Here is an 18,687-nt window from a genome sequence, read left to right on the forward strand (position 1 = left end):
TCGGCTTCAGGAAGAAACCGCTCCAGGAACGCAAGGAGCTTCTAAAGAGGTTCGGGGTATGCTACAGATGTTGTGCTTCTACTGAACACCTTGCTAAAGACTGTAAAACTACAATTAAGTGCATGGAGTGTGACAGTGAGGACCACGTACAAGCACTCCACCCATTCCGTCCTGACTCTACACTTATTCCTTCCCCCACCACGAGCCATGGCGGGGAGGATGCAGCTCAAACTGCAAGCCATACCACAATATCTTCTTCATGCACAGAAGTCTGCGGAGAAGACCTCTGGGACAAGTCCTGTGCGAAGATTTGCCTGGTGAACGTATATCCCAATGGTCACCCAGAGAAAGCCGTGAAGGTGTACGTCCTTCTGGATGATCAGAGCAACCGATCACTTGCAAGGTCAGAACTCTTTGATATGTTTAACTTAAAGGGAAATGCCTACCCTTACACCTTAGGTACCTGCAGTGGTGTTACAGAGGTTTATGGGAGAAGGGCCAGTGGTCTTACAGCGACATCTCTCGAGAACACCGTCGAGATACCGTTACCTACACTGGTCGAGTGCAACCAGATTCCATCCAATCGAGAAGAGATCCCAACGCCAGAGGCTGCTCTTCATCACCAACATCTCAAGGGGATAGCAAACAAGATACCAGCCCTCAACAACAGTGCAGATATCCTGATTCTGCTTGGCAGAGACATTCTCCGGCTGCACAAGGTGCGTCAGCAAATTAATGGACCACACGATGCACCATTTGCCCAACGCTTAGATCTAGGCTGGGTAATCATAGGCAATGTTTGCATACACAAGATGAAGAGACCCAACAACATCTCCTCTTACAAGACACACATCTTGTCAAATGGTCGCAGCACCCATTTCCAACCATGCCCACATCACTACTGGGTGAAAGAGAAAGTGAGCAACACCAAGTGGCAACAGGAATCCTTCAACAACATGAACACACTCCAGTCCTGGGAAGAAAACCTCGGGTCATCAGTGTTCGATTCCACAAGTAATGACAACAAGTTGGCACCCACAAGGGAAGATAAAGAATTTATAAAGGTTATGGATAAAGAATTTGTTCAAGACGACTCCAACAGTTGGGTAGCTCCTTTACCCTTTCGTTTCCCAAGAGTGAGGTTGCCGAACAACCTGCAGCAAGCAACTGCAAGGTTCTCATCCTTAAAGCGTACCCTAAAGAGGAAACCAGAGATGGAGAAGCATTTCATTGACTTTATGCAGAACATCTTTGACAGAAATCATGCTGAACCTGCGCCACCACTGAGGGAGGGAGAAGAATGTTGGTATCTTCCATCCTTTGGTGTCTATCACCCTCGCAAGCCTAATCAGATCAGAGTGGTGTTTGACTCCAGTGCTCAGTTTGAAGGCCTCTCTCTCAATAACCTGCTCCTAACTGGGCCCAACCTGAACAACAGCCTCCTTGGAGTATTGATCCGCTTCAGACAAGAACCTGTTGCCATAATGGCCGACATTCAGCAGATGTTTCATTGCTTCATTGTGAAAGAAGACAACAGAAACTATCTTAGGTTCCTATGGCACAAGGACAACAACGTCAACAATCAGGTCATAGACTACCGGATGAAGGTCCATGTCTTCGGCAACAGTCCCTCACCTGCTGTGGCGATCTATGGACTGAGACGGACAGCCCAGGAAGGTGAGAGAGAGTACGGTTCCGATGCTCGGCAATTTGTAGAGAAGAACTTCTACGTGGACGATGGGCTCAAGTCCTTGCCCACAAGCGAAGATGCAATTGACCTACTCTCCAGGACACAGGAAATGCTATCCACATCAAACCTCAGACTCCACAAGATTATCTCTAACAGTCAAGAGGTAATGAACGCGTTTCCATCTGAGGACCGTGCCTCAAACCTAAAGGACCTCAACTTGGGTTCCGATGTTCCTCCAACACAGCGCAGCCTTGGTCTACTGTGGGATATCAAACGGGACACCTTCACTTTCCAAGTGTCACCCTATGACAAACCCTTTACCAAACGAGGAGTCCTATCTGTCATAAATAGCATCTATGATCCTCTCGGGTTTGTAGCACCCATCACTATTCAAGGCAAGATACTGTTAAGACAGCTTATGGCCGAGAACACGGATTGGGACACCCCGCTCCCAACTCAGAAACAGCAAAGGTGGGAGGCGTGGAAGAAGTCTCTGAAGTTCTTAGAGCAACTCCAAGTCCCACGTTGTTATTCTCCAAGATCACCTTTGACTGCAATCAGAAGAGAAGTCCATATTTTCTCTGACGCATCTACAGAAGCCATAGCCGCAGTAGCTTATCTGATGACCTTAGGAGCTAACAAGGCACATTGTGGTTTCATCCTGGGTAAAGCCAAATTAACTCCAAAGCCTGCACACTCTGTACCCAGACTCGAGCTTTGCGCTGCGGTATTGGCAGTAGAAATTGCTGAAGTTGTACAAGACGAAATGGACATTACAATTGATTCCTTTACCTTCTACACCGACAGCAGGGTGGTACTCGGGTACATTCACAACCAAACAAAGCAGTTCTATACATATGTGAGCAACAGAGTAGAGCGCATCAGAAGTTTTTCTACCCCTGAGCAGTGGCATCACATCTCCACCGATTTAAACCCAGCCGACCGAGGTACAAGACTCGCAGCTGCTTCTAAGCTTGATGACAACATGTGGTTAACGCCTCCCAGTCTCCTGTACGAAGATTTCTGTGCGAACAACACCAAAAATGCTTATGAGCTGGTGGAACCAGAATCTGACAAGGAGATAAGACAAACTATCTCTGCTCACTATACTTCAATGACATCTAGGCAAGGTTTGAAGTCTCATCGTTTTGAACGCTTTTCAAGCTGGTCCTCCGTTGTACGAACTGTAGCTCGTCTCATTCACATTGCTCGCTGTTTTACAAAGGACAAGCCCTCAGGGTGCCATGGTTGGCACGTGTGTAAGAGTCGTCTTACTGCCGACGACATAGACCATGCCGAACAAGTTATCATCAGGTGTGTGCAACAAGAAGAATATTCACATGAGATTGGCAGTATTACCAAGGGAGTCAGCGTGTCCAAAAACAGCACTCTACTCGACTTGAATCCAGTAGTCGATCATCTCAAGTTTCTAAGAGTGGGAGGACGTTTAAGTAAATCAGACCTATACGATAAGGAGCAGAACCCTTTCATCATTCCAGGTCGACATCACGTCACTACTCTGTTGATTCGACACTATCACGAACGAGTACAGCACCAAGGCAGACATCTTACTGAAGGTGCCATCAGGTCTGCTGGTCTGTGGATCATGGGAATGAAGAGGTGCATCTCTTCAGTTCTCCATAGATGTGTCAAGTGCCGAAGGTTACGAGGAAAACACCAACAACAACAAATGGCGAACCTCCCAGCAGATCGACTGAGCATGGACCAACCGTTTTCATATGTTGGTGTAGACGTCTTCGGGCCATGGTCGGTTGTTACCAGGAAAACCCGTGGAGGAGCCGCGAACAGTAAGCGATGGGCTGTCCTATTCACCTGTCTCAGTATCCGTGCAGTTCACATCGAGGTTATTGAATCCATGGATACCTCCAGCTTCATCAATGCCCTAAGAAGATTCTTTTCCATCCGGGGACCTGCCAAACAATTCCGGTCCGACTGCGGCACAAACTTTGTAGGAGCCTGCAAGGAACTGCAGTTTGACAACTTCTTGTCCGACAATGGATGCACTTGGGTATTCAACCCTCCACACTCTTCACACATGGGTGGATCTTGGGAACGCATGATTGGTGTTGCACGAAGGATCCTCGACTCCATGTTGCTGGACCATAAACTTCCCCTTACTCATGAAGTTCTGGTCACCTTCCTCGCAGAAGTGTCAGCCATAATAAATGCTAGACCTTTGGTTCCAGTATCATCCGACCCCGATGCTCCAACGATACTTACTCCAGCTACACTCCTTACACAGAAGATTGGAGCCGCTACAGTCCCACCTGGGAATTTCGATAACAAGGACATTTACAAACGTCAGTGGAGACAAGTTCAACACTTGGCTAACGTGTTTTGGCATCGATGGAAGACCAAATATTTACACTTGCTTCAAAACTGTCACAAATGGCAGACGCCCAGTCCCAATCTCCAAGAAGGAGACCTTGTTCTCTTAAAGGATACAGAGGCTCATCGTAATGACTGGCCAATGGGACTTATCACCAAGGTCCTACCCAGTGAGGACGGAAAGACTCGTAAGGTAGAAGTTAAGGTGACAAAAGGGGGCTCTACCCGAACCTTCTTCCGCCCGGTCACTGAACTCGTGTTGCTTCTACGAAAGGAGGACATCACATGAACTGAACATGCTACTGGACGTTGTTCACGGCGGGGAGCATTCCTCCTCATTCCTCAGTTTATTGAATGTTGACATTTTCCATTGGATTGAACCCTTAACATTCCCATTGGATTCTGGGTTGGTGGAAGAGTTTGCATGTTTGCGGCTTCCCCAATCTGAAGATGGGTTTTATATACTTGAACTTATCTTTCGGTGTGATCTACGGGTCAACAACAACGAGTTGGACTTAAAAATCTTTTATGTTTATTATTGCATGCATGTTTTCTTCCTCTTGTTTTTTCAGGTTCGAACGACTTCGAAAAATTACGGACATCGTGAAATCCAAGGATTTCAGACGGGGAGTGTCATGTCCCACGACTTGAGAAATCATTTAATGTTTGCATTGTTTGTGTTCCATCCTTTCTTTCTAGGCAGAAGTTTGCCTTTCCCTTTATTTTGTCCCAACTCTCTCACTGTAGTCCTGTGATGTATGTTTGTTCACGCCCTTATTCTCCATTTTGTCATCATCCCCATATCTGTATGCATCCTATTACATGTCCTCTGTTGAATATTCCTTTTTACCTGCTACTTTCATCATAATACAAGAATTTCGGTTAAAGCAATCCTCTTTTCCTGGAGTCTTCTTACATGAGATCGTGGCTGAGTTAAGCTATCTGATAAATCGGTATGAACGTGAGTACAGGTCAATACGGAAGCGCCCAAAAGAAAGGCCTATCCAGGCACCACTGCGTTCTACATATCCATGAGTCAGAATAGCCCATGTTGTGGGGCGCGGCCTGCGGGGGGCGGCAGGTATCTTCATGTGGTGCTCTGATTAGCTATTCATAATGCAGACTGCTGACAGGTCACTGATCCCTCACTGACCGGCCCCCTAGTTTGCATAATGAATATCTGTACATAACACCCTTCTGCAGGCAGGTGCCAGGCGTGGGTCCTACTCTGCAGCATAATCGCATGTTGTGTGCCAATAATACATTTTATTCCTGTTATTCAGCTAAAGAAAAAATAATTTCAAAATGAAAAATGGCGCCCGCCACACCTGCGCAGTAGCAGTGTCTAGCTGTGATCTCCAATAGCTGCTACTGCGCACGCGCCGGCGGCACAGTCTACTGGAGAGAGAAAAAAATAAATAAATTCCTCCAAGATGGCGCCAACCGTACCTGCACACTAGAAGCTCTTGGAGATCACAGAGAGCGGGTGGCACCATCTTGGAGGACATGTTTTCACTCTTCTTCAGCAAGATGGCGCCGCAAGCTCAATAGTAACTATCGGATCTCTATATACACACCCTGATAGTAGCTACTGCACAGTTGTCATTTTCAAAGTATTTTTTACACTTGGTCAGTAACATCAAGAATACTTATTAAGTAAACGCTAAACATGCGATTATGCTGCAGTAGAGGTGCCATGGCTGCCACCTGCCTGCAGAAGTGTGTTTTTTTTCCAGTATGTACATATATTCATTATGCAAGGGGGCAGGTCAGCGAGGGATCAGTAACCTGTCAGCAGGCTGCACTATGAATACCTAATCAGAGCACCACATGAAGACCCCTCACACCACCAGCAGCTCTCCCCTCCAGGACCACCCTGCAGCACAGGCATCTCATTAATACAAAACTGAAAATAAGATTAAAAACAACCACAACACGGATTTCATCACCCAGGTATCATTTTAATCAGTATAATAGCACCGACCTGACAAAGTCTGTAAGTTACTATGCACAATCCTGCTGACAGGTTCCCTTTAAACCACTCCCTTACAATTCAGAAGTTATCAGAAGTTAGCTGCCCCAGAACTCACTATACACCCCATAACAAATGATGACCTGTCAGCTATAAGATCGGTGAGTGTCCAATAGGCAGCACCCAAAACGACCCCGCCACCACAGTCAATCAGCTGAAATCTGTTCTGCAGTGGCTAGATAGAAGCAATATAGTGACAAACAGCCGTACGGACAACCTTTTTTCTTTTTTAAATGTGCACTCGCAGCAATTTGTTTTCGTTTCCGAGACCAGAAGTCAGTTGCCCAGATTCATCGAGACTAGTGTTGCTCAACATGGACCCTCATTAAAAGTGGCGTGGAGTCAGACATCATAAAAGAGGTGTTCACCTCTCCACGCATCTTAGGCTAGGTTCACATTTGCAGTTGAGTCTGCAGAGTTTCGTACGCAACCGCATGGCAAAACGCATGATAACGCTGCGTTTTTTTATCTGCATCAACTTACGCATGACGGATAAAAAAAACGCAATGTTTGCACGCGTTTTTGCGTGCGTTCGCATTTATGCGCATGCTTTTGCTATGAAAACATTTTTCAAGGAGAATTTCATTGACAAGCCATCCCAATGGGCGTGGCTCATGGGATTTCTGTATATAGACCCTTGCGCAAACGCAAGCGAGCACATGTCCTTGCATTCCCATAGACTGTAATGCGTTTTGACGCACTCCTTCTGCAAGCATCCGCATGCGTATGGCGGCAGAAATTTGAGGCCAAAAAATTCTAACATGATGCGTCAGCCACGCACCGCGAAAATACACATGCGTAAGCAAACGCGGATGAACGCATGCAAATGCATGCACCTGCGTCTACAATGTTAAAGATAGTAAATCCAGACGCATGCGGATGTATGCGTCAAACGCTGCAGACAACTGAAAATGTGAAACCAGCCTTACTCCAGTCAAAGACTATTTTATGCCACAAATCTTTCTCTACACTACAACTTGTCCTTAGACGCACAAGCACCTCAATGCTCTGCTCCAGATCCGCACATTGTTTGCAGAGCTAGCCAAAAGTCAGAAAATTGTGAAAGCTTACACTGTGCAAAAAATATGGCTTCTCAAGGTGTTTTATGCACTACAACAGTAATGAATTGGGGCCTATGTATTCCTAAGAAAAGCGTGCATGCGTTAATGAATAGGAGCATTTCAGCTCCATGCATGGAAGGCCTCAGCCAGAGCAAACAGCTGATCACTGGGTGTGCCATGTGTTAGAGCCCATCAATCTATTGATCACCTTTCAGGACTTAAAGGGAATCTGTCACCCCATTTTTCGTATATAAGCTGTGGCCACGGCCATCAGGGGCTTATCTACAGCATTCTATAATGCTGTAGATTTGCCCCCGATGTATCCTGAAAGATAGGAAAAACCGGTTATATTATACTCATCCAGGGGCGGTCCGGTCCAATGGGCGTCACAGTCCGGCGCCTCCCACCTTCATACGATGACATCCTCTTTGCTTCCTGCTGTGGCTCCTGCGCAGGCATACTTTATAAAGTACAGCAGTGCGCAGGCGCTGGGAAAGGTCAGAGGGGCCTGGCGCCGGCGCACTGCAATACTTTACTATGCCCTCAACAGGGCAGACAATGTACGCCTGCGCCGGAGCCGCGACAGGAAGCAAAGAGGACGTCATTGTATGAAGATGGGAGGCCCCGGACGGCCCCAGGTGAGTATAATCTAACTTGTTTTTCTTATCTTTCAGGTTACATTGGGGGCTTATGTACAGCATTACAGAATGTTGGAGATAAGCCCCTGATGGCGGTGGGCTTAGCTTATAGGCGAAAAATGGGGTGACAGCTTCCCTTTAACTTATTTGCCTGGGGAACATCTTAAAAACATGCAGCCATCTTGTAGAGAATACTAGAATATACAGTGCAAGATCATCAGTCTCTTACAATATTCTGTTAGACTCTGCTGGCTGCCAAAAAAATACCGCATTTTTCTGACCATAAGACGCACTTTTATTCCTCCAAATTTGGTAGGAAAGTGTGGGTGCGTCTTATGGTAGGGATGTAACGTGGGGAGGGGGCAGCAGCCAGTGGGATTGCACTGAGAGGCAGGAGGCATAAAAATGTCCCTGCCCGGCTTCAGGAATCAGCGCTGGGGAAACCACATGGTCCCGATCATTAAAGTACAGTGAATATTCACTAGCTGCTTCCCTGCCCACCTGTCAGCTGAGCAGTGAGCCGGGAGCAGCAAATGAATACTCCTTCACAGGGGCACACATGGTTTCCCCAGCGCTGGATTCCTGCAGCAGCTGGGGAGATGTGTGTCTGGTGGAGGAGGCGGCAACAGCAGGGGCCAGAGGAAACAAGATCGCTGCACACCTGCCTGCCGGGGCTGTGCTGGATGCTGAATGCTCCAGCACAAGGACCTGTGTGATGTCAGGAGTGGGCGGGCTGGAGCATCACATGGCAGCACAGAGCCCTCCCTCTTCTGATGTCATCACAGGTCCTGCAGACACCACACTACAATCTGCAAGCTTACTCCTGTGCTGTGGAGAGGCAAAAAGAGGGAGCGCTCTGTGGTTTCATGGGATGGGATGCTCCAGCTTTTTATATCACCACAGTGGCTGGCTGCCACAATTAAAAGGTTAGTCTTTACAACACACAATAAAGCACTCTGCCACTCCTGTGGTGAACTATAACTCCCAGCATGCCATAGGATCTGCAGGACATGCTGGGAGTTCTAGTTCTCCCATGGGTTCTTAAATCAGCACTCCATTGTTATTTTTCAGTGCTGGAGTGGTGCTTTAAATATAAGCCCTGTGCTCCCATTCTTATACTCACCCTCCAGCGTCTTCATATAGTACTTTACAGACACCACACTGGTCCCGTAGCTTCCAACATAATAGCATACTATTATATAATAACACATATAATAGTAGGTTATTAATTATTTTACCACCTTTTTTGCTTCAAATATTTTTTTCCCTATTTTCCACCTCTAAAACCTGGTTGCGTCTTATAGTCGGAAAAATACGGTAATTCTATAGAAAAGACCCACAGATTGCAACATTAACTGGAATTAGAATGAAAAGAAATAAAAACCCAAAAGGTGGTCAAACTAAGGCACAAGTATGCATGGAAAAAAAGTGTTACTATACACAGACGGCTTCAATAAAAAATGTGACTTAAGAAATCTTATGATTCAATAACAAAATAAGCAGCATTTACTAGCCTTAAGCAAGATTTTCAGGTCTCTGGTCAGGCATCCACATTGTCACAGGGCCTTGTGTCAGAAACATCCACAGAGCACTGGTGTGTTAGAGAGATACTGGTGTGGAAAAACCATGGGCCTGTGAAGGTTTTTGCGACTTGAAGCCCCCACTGCCCTTTGTTTATAGGTATTACATCAGTGATGTCAAGTCTACAACCCATTATTACAGCAATGACTGGCTGCAGCATCTACCTTATCACTAAGTCTGGTGCTTGGCTGCAGCAGTCACAAAACCAGTGCACTAATAAAGCCACACAACCCCTATGTAAGAAAAACTATGTATAAGGGTATGTGCACACGTATTCTTGGCCACTGCGGATTTTTCTGCAGCAGATTTGATAAATCTGCAGGGCAAAAACGCTGCGTTTTTGCTGCAGATTTATTGCGGATTTACCGCGGTTTTACAACTGCGGTTTTCCATAGGGGAAGCTGGAAAACCGCTGTGGAATCCGCAGAAAGAAGTGACATGCTGCGGAATGTAAACCGCTGCGTTTCCGTGCGTTTTTTTCTGCAGCATGTGCACAGCGTTTTTGGTTTCCCATAGGTTTACATTAAACTGTAAACTCATGGGAAACTGCTGCGGACCTGCAGCTGCAGAAACGCTGCGGATCCGCAGCAAAATCCGCATCGTGTGCACATAGCCTTCCCTGCAGGCTATGGTGGAGATCAGGAGACAGAGGAGATGTTCTCAGTACAAGTTTATGGATGTGGCACACATGTAGCAATCCACCCTGCACTTGCCAGCATGGTAAGCGGACTGCTTCCATCTCCATGGACTATCATTCCTGCCCTCGGTATACTTACTGCTGCCCTTCCCAGTGCCCCTCATCCCCAGGTAGGTGAGTGCCAGCAGCAGGAAGAAGAGGCAGGCGGCCGTGAGCAGGATCATGGACAGGTAGTGGGCACTGAAGCCGGCGCTGGAGGACACCTCGCCGCCCCGGAACTGCTGCAGCAGCGCCTCCTCGGGCTCGGCCAGCTTGGGCGGCCTCTTCTTGGAGTACGGGTAGGGGCTGTGGTTGGAACCGGCATGGTTGTTGGCGGTCAGGTAGAGCCGGGGCCCGTCCGCGCTGTACGCCGCCCCCAGGTGGTTGTTGCTCTTCTCCATGTCCGGACAGTGAGGCTGCCTGGCGGCGGGCCGCTGCCTAGGAGACCCCGGGGCCTCCTCCCTGTCCCAGGCCGCCGTGCTCCGCTCCATGCCGTTATCCCGGGGCGGTGTGGTCACAGGCCGCCTGCTCCGGCGGCTCGGGAGCGGGTCCTCCACATTGTCCTCCTCGTCGGAGTAGCCCCTGCAGTAGGAGAGGCGGCTGCCGTTCACGGTCCTACTCTTAGCCGCCGCCTCCGTCCGGAGCCTGCACGTCCCCCACCAGACAGGCGCCTTCCGCCCGTCTACCTCGTCCGCACAGTCCCGCCGGGCCGGGCTCCTCTCAGGCGGAGGGCTGCTCCTCTCCCGGCGCCCGCCATGCGCCCCCAGGGCAGAGTCTCCATCCGACTCATCCGAGCTGAAGCCCACAACGTGAGCCTGCTTAGCGGCCTCCGCCTGCTGGTAGTGCCGGCCGCCGCGCCTGTGCGTCACGTCCCCGGGCAGCGAGCGGGCTCCTGGGCTTTCCGAGTGGCCATCCACCGCCGGGCTGCTGTGTGGTAACCGCGTTTTCCCGGCTCGGGGCCTTTGTTCTTCTCGCAGCTTCTTAAGTTTCTTCAGGTAGACAGGCCGGGTGCTTTCCGTGACCGGTCCCGGCATGACGCCAGAGCGCTTCAGCTCTCGAATCAGCTCCTCATCCGTTAACTGTGCAGCCGCCATTTTGACCATTCGTCTGGGCTATCTGCCCCCTCCCCCACGCTGGCTGTGCCCCGGAAGTGACGTCAGCGAACTAGACTGTGAACTAGACCAGCCGCTCACCCGGGAGCCAGTGTGACGGCGTGCGGCGGCCCAGGCGGCTGTGTGCTGGGAGAGGTCCCAGTCACGTGGCTCTACACTCCAGCCACAACACCGGCAGGCAGAGCCCATGTGCTGCGGTGTTCCTGCGGTGTTCCTGCGGTACTAGGGCTGCTGCAACCAGACAAGTACAGAAGTGGGAGCAGTGTTACTTATTGCCGCATTGGCCTGCTCATGTTCATGTTCTTTGGAAACTACTTAGAAATGCTTCCTGCTCCCCTTTTAGGCCATGTTCACACTATCAGTAGTTGGTCAGTAATTTCCATCACCATTTATAAGCCAAAACCAGGTGAATCTGTGGAAACACGTCACCACTTCTGCATTTATCACCCACTCCTGGGTTTAGCTTACAAATACTGAGGCAAAATACTGACCAAATCCAGTGTGAATGTGGCCTTAAAGTTACTGAAACACACTAGAATGTCCGATGTGCCGCTAGGGCCGGGGTCACACTTGTGTGTGCAATGCGAGCAACTCACACGAGCCTCTCGCATCAATACTCAGGACCGGAGTGTGCGGCGCAAAGTAATGGAAGGTTTCCCTGTGAGAAGGCTATTCTCACAGGGAAACATCCCATCGCCTTGCGCCGCTTTTGGGCTTTCTTTTTTCCATGGCAATCCGTCTGATGAAGGTCTATATTTGAGACCAATACGTTACAAAAATTTGGGATTGCTTTACAAGAATAAACTAATTTTGCATATTACAAGAGTGCCAGATTTTTTGACATTTAGGTATTACTCCTCAGCGCCACTTTTTAATGGTGCTGAGAAATAAGGGTATAGCGCCCCCCCTAGTGTCGGAAAATCTCCGGGGTCCCGGCTACCGGTCCCTAGAGAACATGATCAGGGCCGGTTTTTAGGGATTTACAATTCTCTCTTTTAATATGATCAAACATATCAAAGAAGAGAGAAAAGGGGTCCCCGTGATCCTCCTAGCCCACATCCTTCGTCTGCAGAAGCAAAATGGATCTTCCTCCCTGCACCTGGCAACCGGTGGGAATTTTCTCATTAGCTGCTACCTTTTAATTACTGTGATAGACCCTATCACAGTGATCAAAAGCCCCCAAGAGTAGTTAATGTGGCAGCACTTGGGCTGTGCTTCTCTTCTCTCCTTGTAGTTGTTATGGGAGAGAAAAGAGATACACTATATCCGAGAGCTGCCCAGTCAGTGAAAAAAAATCACAAAAATCAAATTTCTACCTCCGTGTCTGTAAATCCCCTAAATCAAATTGATTACCCCCCCATTCTTTGTCAACCCCCTTGTCAGATTACTTTTTTAAAAAAATATATATTTTTTTTCATTCTTTTTAGTTAGTGTTAGATTAGGTTTAGTTTTTTTGTTAGGCAGGCCTATAAAATAAAGCAGTGGCCCACAGAACAATAAGCCGAGCAAACGTACAGCCAGCTTTGCTCAGGTCGGCAGTGAAACTGAATCTGCCTATGAACAGGGCAGACAAAGTACGCCGGAGCCGCAGCATGAATACAAGAAGAGGACGTCATCGTAAGAAGATGGGAGGCCCCGGACCGGACCGCGACACCCATAGTACCGAGACCGCCCCTGGGTGAGTATAATCTAACCTATTTTTCTCATCTTTCAGGATACATCGGGGGCTTATCTACAGCATTACAGAATGTTGTAGGTAAGCCCCTGATGCGGGTGGGCTTAGCTCACCTTTGATTTTGGGGGTGACAGGTTCCCTTTAAGGCACATCAGGGGCCCTCCAAAAGTGACATGGCGTCTGCTCTCGATTCCAGCCAATTTTGTTTTCAAAAAGTCTAACCATCAGGGTTGTGTTGTGCGCACAAGCAGTGGTCTTCCTCTACACATGGGGTATCGGCGTACTCAGGAGAAATTGCACAACAATTTTTGGGGTCCATTTTCTCCTTCTACCTTCAAAAAGTCAAACGGTGCTCCTTACCTTCCAATCGTTGCCATGTGCCCAAACAGTGGTTTTCCCCCCAAATATGGGATATTGTCATGTTCAGCAGAAATTGCACAACCAATTTTGTGGTCCATTTTCACTTGTTAGCCTTGTGAGAATAAAAAAAATTGGGGTCTCAAGTGAAATTTTTGTGAAAAAATTTAAATTAAGTCCTAGGTGCAGATAAGTCCATAGTTAAACTCAATTTCATGGTTTAACACAAGAGCATAGTTTGGTGTTTTCCTTACTAGCTTCAATTGTTTATTTTTTTTTCTGCTTTTATCGGTACGGTTATCCCCATTGAATATGTGCTCCATAGATAATGCACCAGGTGTGCATCTTGAGAGATGTGTGCATGCCTTGAACAGCCGTTTGAAAGTAAATATGTCTGCACTTGATGCAAGTGAGTTACATGTTTGAAAGCCCAGGTAATGGATCTGAATGTGCAGCTTGCAACAGTCAGAAGCATGGCAAACCTGGAGAGGAGTTTAGAGCTCACTGAGCTTGTGCTGGCTGGGGCCAGTGATATGGAGGAGGGTGGACACGGGGAGGATCAGGAAAGTGAAGCAAGCAGCTTGATAAATATTGCAAGCAGGGGTAGGAGGAAAAGTGCCAGGCAGCCCAGTCCTGATATGGCACAACCTAGTAAATATGTCTGTTTGGCTGATATTAGGAAAGCAAGCCCAGGACTGGAATCTATGCAGCAGGATGTTGCTCCTAGCAACCAGGAAAATGACTGCTGTAGGAAGGAGGTAAATAGTAGTGCAGCAAAAGCCAGACAGATGTTGGTAGTAGGGGACTATAATTAGGTGCACAGACAGGGTCATCTGCCGTCGAGACCGTGAATGCCGAACAGTGTGTTGTCTGCCGGGTGCTCGGGTTCGACATATTGCGGATCGGATAGACAGATTGCTGCGTGAGGCTGGGGAAGTCCATGCGGTCATGTTGCACATCAGTACCAATGAGAAATTTAGAGGGAGGTGGAAGGTCCTTAAGAATGATTTTAGGAAACTAGGAAAGAAGCTGAAGGCCAGGACCTCCAAGGTGGTGTTTTCAGAAATACTGCAAGTGGCACGAGCGTCACTAGATAGGCAGCGGGACCTTAGGGAGATAAATAAGGCTAGTTTCACACTAGCGTCGGGCTCGGCCCGTCGCCGTGCGTCGGGCCGAGGTCCCCGACGCTAGCGTTGTCCCCGCCGCACAACGGGGGCAGCGGATGCATTTTTCCCACGCATCCGCTGCCCCATTGTGAGGTGCGGGGAAGTGCGGGGAGGTGTGGGCTGAGTTCCGGCCGCGCACGCGCGGTCGGAAAAAGCGGACCGTCGGGAGCAAAAAACGTTACATGTAAGGTTTTTTTTTCCCGACGGTCCGCTACCACACGCCCAAGCGTCGCAAAACGGACGCGACGTTTGGCAATGCGTCGCTAATGTTAGTCTATGACGAAAAAAACGCATCCAGCAAGAACTTTTGCTGGATGCGTATTTTTGGGAAAACAACGCATTTGCGACGTATTGCAGTTAACGCTAGTGTGAAACTAGCCTAAGTGGTTTAGAAACTGGTGCAGGTAGGAAGGGTTTAGGTTCATGGAGAACTGGGCCAACTTCTCTGTCGGCTACAGGCTCTACGGTAGGGACGGGCTGCACCTCAATGGGGAGGGTGCTGCTGTGCTTGGGGAAAAAAATGGTAAGACGGATGGAGGAGCTTTTAAACTAGGATCTGGGGAGAGGGAGGGTAGTTGTGCTAATAAGGGGATAAATAGAGTAGACAAAGAGAGGGGCAGTAGGGGTAAATGAGGATTTAGGGGGGCTAGGATATGCTAGGAATGCAGGGAGCTGAGTAGGAGTAACAAATGTGCTAATAATATTACCATATTTTTCGGACTATAAGATGCACTTTTTCCCCATAAAATTTGGGAGGAAAATGGGGGGGGTGTCTTATAGTGCGAACTCAAGGTTCCTTCTTCTTTTTTCTGCTATTTTCCACCCCGAGGTGCGTCTTATGGTCTGGTGCGTCTTATAGTCCGAAAAATACGGTGAATGTCTGCTGGCAAATGCAAGAAGTCTGGTAAACAAAATGAATGAACTGGAGACTCTTATGACGGTCACAGAATACGATGGGGATGTGCATTACGGAAACCTTACTTGATGAGAGCCATGGCTCCGTAACAAATGCAGAGAGTTACTGTCACGATTCAGGTTTGGATTCGTGGCAGCTCCGGTTCCGCTATAATTTAAATGTAATTTTTTCTTTTCAGGCCAGCAAGGGTTAATGTCTGTTGTTTCCTTGCCGGCAACTGCTCCATTTCTGGTCAGGTGATGTGGGTGATGACCACTCCCACCATCCTTTAAATAGCTACTAACGCATCAGCTGACTGTTGGTAATAGAATTTTCTATGTAGACCAGCCTTGTAGTTGCAGCTCTTTGGTGTCAGCGCTGAATCTGCTTCTTCTGTTGATTTCAGGGTCCTGTTTCCATATCCTCTGCGGTGTGGAGCTTGGGCAGCGGAGTCTGGAGTTAGGTTTTGTGTATTTACCTTGTCTGTCTCATGCTTGTCACTATCCCGTGTGTTTGTACCATCCGCAGTGGGGATGCTAGCGCTCTTGCCAGCCAGGGCACTATCCAGGGCTTTGTGAGGTGACAGGGATGAGGTACGTGATGGCGGCGGGGAAAAGGACCCTCTTAGGCCATTAGGGGAGTTCAGGGACAGGCTCAGGTTGGAGCTCAGGAGGTTATCACATCCCTCGTTACCTATTGTTAGGGGCTTTTTCTCCCCTTTACCATCCCGTTGTGTGGGCATTGTGCTGTCTGCTGGAATGACCCCTGTTGGGTAGTGACAGTTACACTACATTTAGTAAGGACAGGAAAGATTTTAAAAAAGTGGAGGGGTGTGCATCGACGTAAAATCCACATTAAAACCTGCGCTCATTGAAGACATTGGGGGTAGTTACAGCAGTGTGGAGTTACTATAAATGTACACAGGGATGGCAATAATGGAAAGCTGCTAACTGGAGTTTGCTATAAGCCTCCTAATAGAACTGAACAGGTAGATGATGAAATGCTGCAGCAAATTAAAAAGGCATCAAACAGTAATAGGGTTCTTATAATGGGGGATTTTAACTATCCAGACATTCAATAGGGCATAGAATCTCCTTTTTGTGCCAAAAGCTACAATTTCTTATCCGCAGTTCAGGACAATTACCTCTCCCAGCTGGTAGATGAACAGGGGGGGGGTAATCTGCTGGATCTGGTTCTGTCAAATAGACCAGATACCGCTTTCACATCTATAGGTCAGGGAACATTTGGGAAGCAGTGACCATAACATGGTACGTTTCAATGTCATTTTCAATCAAACATTCAAAAGGGGTAATGCCAAGACCTGGAAAGCAGATTTAAACAAATTAAGTGAGGATCTTAATCGTATAGACTGAGTAAACATCATGGTAACTGGGGATGCTGAACATAAATGGGGCATTTTTAAGGAAATACTACTAGAATCCTGCAGAAAAATTACACCCTCTGGTAATAAAATGTCAAGGAAGAAAAAGAAGCCATTATGGATGAACAGGACAGTACAAAGTTTAATAAGACAAAAACAAAGGGCACTCAAAATTTTGAAAGCTGAGATTACTGAAATAGCATTTCAGGAGTATAAAGATCTAAATAAGAAATGTAAAAAAGAATCCCCAAATTTTTTATAAATACATCAATGCCAAAAAGAAAAAAGTACATGGTATCAGCCACTTAAAAGATGACAATAACAAGATAATCACAGAGGACAAAGAAAAGGCCGAGATATTAAACAGGCACTTTACATCCGTGTTCACCAATGAACTATCTGTTACAGGGATCACTCAACAAGGCACAAAATAAAATTCACAACCTGATATAACAAGTTTAACACAAAAAGATAATTATACTGCCCCATAAATAAAAATATCTCCCTTTCTGTGCCTATGAATAAATGCACCTCACTGTGCTATCCCCCCACAATGCCCCTCTCTATAATATAACCCTCTCCATAATGTCCCTCCCACACTGAACCTCTCCATGGAATTCCACTCCCCCACACTGATCCTCTCCTTAATATCACCCTTCCCCACACTGAGCCTTTCCTCATATATCCCCCCACACTGAGCATCTCCATAAAATCACCCCCACACATACTCACACTGACCCCCGCCAAAATATCCCACCAAACTGTCCTTTTCCATAATATCCCCTCCACACTGCCCCTCTGCACAAAGTTCCTCCACCTTACTGCCCCTTGCTATACTGTGCCTCTGTCACAATTCCACCCCTCAGTGTGTCTTGGATGCAGTTACTGACAGCTCAGCCATCCAATCTGCTGAGGCTGTCAGTACTTTGACAGCTCAGTCATCCAGTCTGGTGCAGGGGCGTGCTGAGCTGTCAGTGTTTTGATTGACAGCTCAGCTGTCCTATCTGAGACTGGGAGGTGCTGGGTTGTCTTCAGGTGTTCACTGTCACAGGTGATTGCCTGGCTATTTAGCTGGGCTGTCAGTCCCAGATCTCTGTCAGACGTAGATTCAGCTCTGTGTGGTTTGTTTCTCTGTGCCTTGTGCTTTGCTTGTGGATGTTTTTTGCTATCTGACCTTTTACTTCATTCTGACAATCCATTTTGTCTAGCCCCTTTACTCTAATCTGTTAATCTTTATTCTGACCTTAGGGTACTGTCACACAGTGGCACTTTTGTCGCTACGACGGTACGATCCGTGACGTTCCAGCGATATCCATACGATATCGCTGTGTCTGACACACAGCAGCGATCAGGGACCCTGCTGAGAATCGTACGTCGTAGCAGATCGTTTGGAACTCTCTTTCGTCGCTGGATCTCCCGCTGTCATCGCTGGATCGTTGTGTGTGACAGCGATCCAGCGATGCGTTCGCTTGTAACCAGGGTAAACATCGGGTTACTAAGCGCAGGGCCGCGCTTAGTAACCCGATGTTTACCGTGGTTACCAGCGTAAAAGTAAAAAAAAACATACTCACATTCCGGTGTCCTTCAGGTCCCTTTCCGTCTGCTTTCAGCTCTGACTGACTGCCGGCCGGAGCAGAGCACAGCGGTGACGTCACCGCTGTGATCTGCTTTCACTTTACGGCGGCACTCAGTCAGAGCAGAAGCAGACGGCAAGGGACCTGAAGGACACCGGAAGGGGTTAAGTGCAGGCCATAATTGATTGGGTTCAACCTCATGACGATATGGCAACATTTTCTTGGATCTGCCAACTGTTTTAGAAAATATATCAATGTTTTTTTTCAGATTGCTAAACCTCTTACTGACCTTACACATAAGGGGGTGGATCACAAGGTTTGGTCGCCAGATGCTATTAGGGCTTTTGAAAAATTAAAAGAGTATTTCATGTCTGCTCCTGTTCTAATACAATGCATAGAGTTAGAAGTTTCGTACTCCTAATATACAGGAATAACAGATCAAATCATCCAGAAAAATAAACCTTTCGGCACTGCAGATATGACACTTGTGATGAAGACAG

The 18,687-nt window shown here is 47.7% G+C and overlaps 1 protein-coding gene across 1 annotated transcript in view; it reads right to left on the reverse strand.

Moving 5' to 3' along the window:
- The window catches only part of LEMD3 (LEM domain containing 3), a 153,178-nt gene extending 142,011 nt beyond the window's left edge, over nt 1-11,167 (reverse strand). The window contains exon 1 of the mRNA XM_077265196.1: nt 10,128-11,167. Within this exon, the coding sequence (XP_077121311.1) occupies nt 10,128-11,130 (1,003 nt within the window). The 5' untranslated portion in view covers nt 11,131-11,167. The remainder of the gene's footprint in view (nt 1-10,127) is intronic.
- Nucleotides 11,168-18,687: the final 7,520 nt, after the last annotated feature.

This window comes from Ranitomeya variabilis, chromosome 5 (genome assembly GCF_051348905.1).
Source record: "Ranitomeya variabilis isolate aRanVar5 chromosome 5, aRanVar5.hap1, whole genome shotgun sequence".
NCBI lineage: Eukaryota > Metazoa > Chordata > Amphibia > Anura > Dendrobatidae > Ranitomeya > Ranitomeya variabilis.